Here is a 2,766-nt window from a genome sequence, read left to right as displayed (position 1 = left end):
TTCTGAGATTAAAGTCAGAAATTCTGAGATTAAAGTCAGAAATTCTGAGATTAAAGTCAGAAATTCTGAGATTAAAGTCAGAAATTCTGTGGAAAAAGGCAGAATTCCAAGATTAAAGTCAGAAATTCTGAGATTAAAGTCAGAAATTCTGAGAAAAAACGTCAGAATTCTGAGAAAAAAAAGTCAGAATTTTGACTTTAATCATATACTAAACTGAAATAAAATTTAAAAATCAGTTAATTAATTTATTTTTTTTCACTGGCCCTAATCCTCTTCCGTACAATTGGATGAGAGTATTTAAACAATTTCTAGAATCGTAATGCCTTTTGAAAGCAAATCATCCATCTGAAATGCAAAATAGAAGTAAATAAAAATGAGTAATTGATGCAAGATTTGCTTATCATTGCCCACATCACTCCCTGCACACTTTTTCATATTATATAGAACAGTAGATCTGATTCCAGGCAGCTTTGGGTGTGGTACCTTCTCATCTGGGATTGTGACAAGATGGCGCCCCCTACAGGGTTAGAACTTCTGCCTCGACTCTGTCACCGCTGTCCATCCTGAATAGATTATGCTTTGAATCATTGTTCAACGTTTTCGCCACACTGAGTCATGATTCTGAGATGCAAAAACTGTACAAGACAAGACTTTGCAAACTTGCAAAGTGTATTTATATGTTTGATATGTCAGAAAGCACTATGCACGATAGAAAAATGATCTCCCAACATAAGATGGTCATTTAGTAGATTCTGCTTCCTAGTCATAGAAGCTACCCCTTATTTATTAGAATAATATACGATTTTTACATTCATCTTAGTGGAAATTTTACTTAAAGTAACATAGTTGGTGTTTTCTAACAGATAATATTCTCCGTATAGAAAGACCTTATCCCATTTTATTAAACTCTAGAGATTAAATTGGATTAAACTGTTTGGGATAACCAAAAATATTTCTAAGAACACTCTTAATTTTATAGAATTTCAACGTCTGCCATTAAAGATAACATAATGTTACTAAATATTTGGGGGAAATGGAACCAAATAGTGTAATTTTGTCTATAATTGAATTAAGCACAGCAGAACGTAAATGGAGCTGCTTAATGTTGAAATGTAAAAACTTAACTGAGTCTTTTGTTTGAAGATTGTTATGAAATGCAATAAAATACAATGGATGTTACCAATTTGTAATGACACAAGTTATTTTTAGGCTAAAACTTGTCTACAAATCAGCAAAAAAAAATAAAAAATTAAACTGCTTAAAATCAAACATTAACATTTTAGTTCTGAGAAAATTTAGTTAATAAGCAATAGCTTGATCAGAGGTAAACATTTTTCTGTTGTTTTTTTTTCCAGGTTTGAACAATAATATCCTGAGTTCTCATATTTTAAGAATGGTTTATACTTCTAGTTCTTGCACAACAAACTTTTCATGTTGCATTAAGAGGTTTTAGCTTGTGGCAGTTATACTTCCTTAATTTTCTGCTTTGAATTTAGGTTTGGATGGCCTAAAACCTGCTTCCGCTGTTATACATTTTTTTTAATGATTGTATATTTTTGTCTTCGAGGTAACTTATGATTCAAATTTGCATTCTGTGTAAGAAATTAAACTGGAAAAAAATTGTCTTTGTAAAGCAATAGAAAGTTTTCCTGTTAAACAGTTAATTTGCTTAAAAGGGTTTACTTTTTAAAGGAAAATCTAAGGAAACTACCTTAATTGGATGGAAGGAGCAACATTTTTTTATGGTGACTTTTCTAATAAGTTATCCATCTTTTTCATTAGTCAATGATTATTATTTTAAACCGCGTTATCCGACTGAAACAAAAAAACACATCTTCACAAAATACTGATCTACAAACAGAAAAAACTATTTTAAAATAAAGAGGCAGTTTGTATTCTGCCTTTTTTATTTGCAGTAAACTTTAAGACATTTATTAGAGGAGTAAAGAAGCCCTGTGCGAACAGCGCCCCCTGCAGTCGCTAAGCAGGATGGAATCGGAAACCGGCGCGCGGCGGAACCAAAGTCACGGCCGTTGCACCGGGGACAGAAGACGGTGAAACACTTCTCAGGGGCGCTGGAAGCTTACATGAATGGAAAAAGGGACTGAATGTTAAGGCGTTCTGTTTGTGAATCAAAGCTAGTTAGCTTTTGTTTTGTAGTCCGTCTGGCTTTTTAACGCGGACTCGTTTCTTTCCTCCTCCATAGAAGTTGAAAACGTGTCTGTGGAGCGGAAGCGGAGTAGCCGTTAGCTCAAACAAGCTGCCTGGTTAGTCAGTCAGAGAAGAACCCAGAGCAGAGATGCTGGAAGGGATCCTCCTCCTGCCTGTGGAGACGCACATCTTCTACGCCGTCCTGGGATTCTCATGGACGGTGTATCTCTGGGAGGCATACCTGTCCTCCAGACAGGTGAGTCAATGAACCAGGAAATCTGCTCACATTTAGAAAAACAAAACAAAGATCTAAAGTCTCTGCGGGGGTTATCTCCAGAGGCGTAGCTAGAACATTTTAATGATTTACCTTTTTTAGATAAAAGGTAAAAGTGGATAAAATTCTGGGGCAAACATCTTTTCCATCGTCTTTCCTACTTTTATCAATAATCATTCTGCACAAAATTGATATTTACAAGTACTAATATCTACATAAATTTATAATTGAATGTGTTTTTATTAAAATAGTTGTCTATGATTTCACTAAAGGCTCCTGATGACTTGCAGAGATGCATCATTTTCTCTTTACCCCATAAAACATGAGCATGAATTCTCTAC

At 34.6% G+C, this 2,766-nt stretch overlaps 1 protein-coding gene across 1 annotated transcript in view; it reads left to right on the top strand.

Annotated features, from left to right (window-relative positions):
• The first annotated feature begins 2,043 nt into the window (after positions 1 to 2,043).
• The window catches only part of zmpste24 (zinc metallopeptidase STE24), a 16,409-nt gene continuing 15,686 nt past the window's right edge, over positions 2,044 to 2,766 (top strand). The window contains exon 1 of the mRNA XM_015385147.1: positions 2,044 to 2,407. Within this exon, the coding sequence (XP_015240633.1) occupies positions 2,300 to 2,407 (108 nt within the window). The 5' untranslated portion in view covers positions 2,044 to 2,299. The remainder of the gene's footprint in view (positions 2,408 to 2,766) is intronic.

This window comes from Cyprinodon variegatus, unplaced genomic scaffold (genome assembly GCF_000732505.1).
Source record: "Cyprinodon variegatus isolate N-32 unplaced genomic scaffold, C_variegatus-1.0 Scaffold332, whole genome shotgun sequence".
NCBI lineage: Eukaryota > Metazoa > Chordata > Actinopteri > Cyprinodontiformes > Cyprinodontidae > Cyprinodon > Cyprinodon variegatus.
Note: the sequence above shows the minus strand (reverse complement) of the source record. Positions and strands in the feature narration are given on the sequence as shown.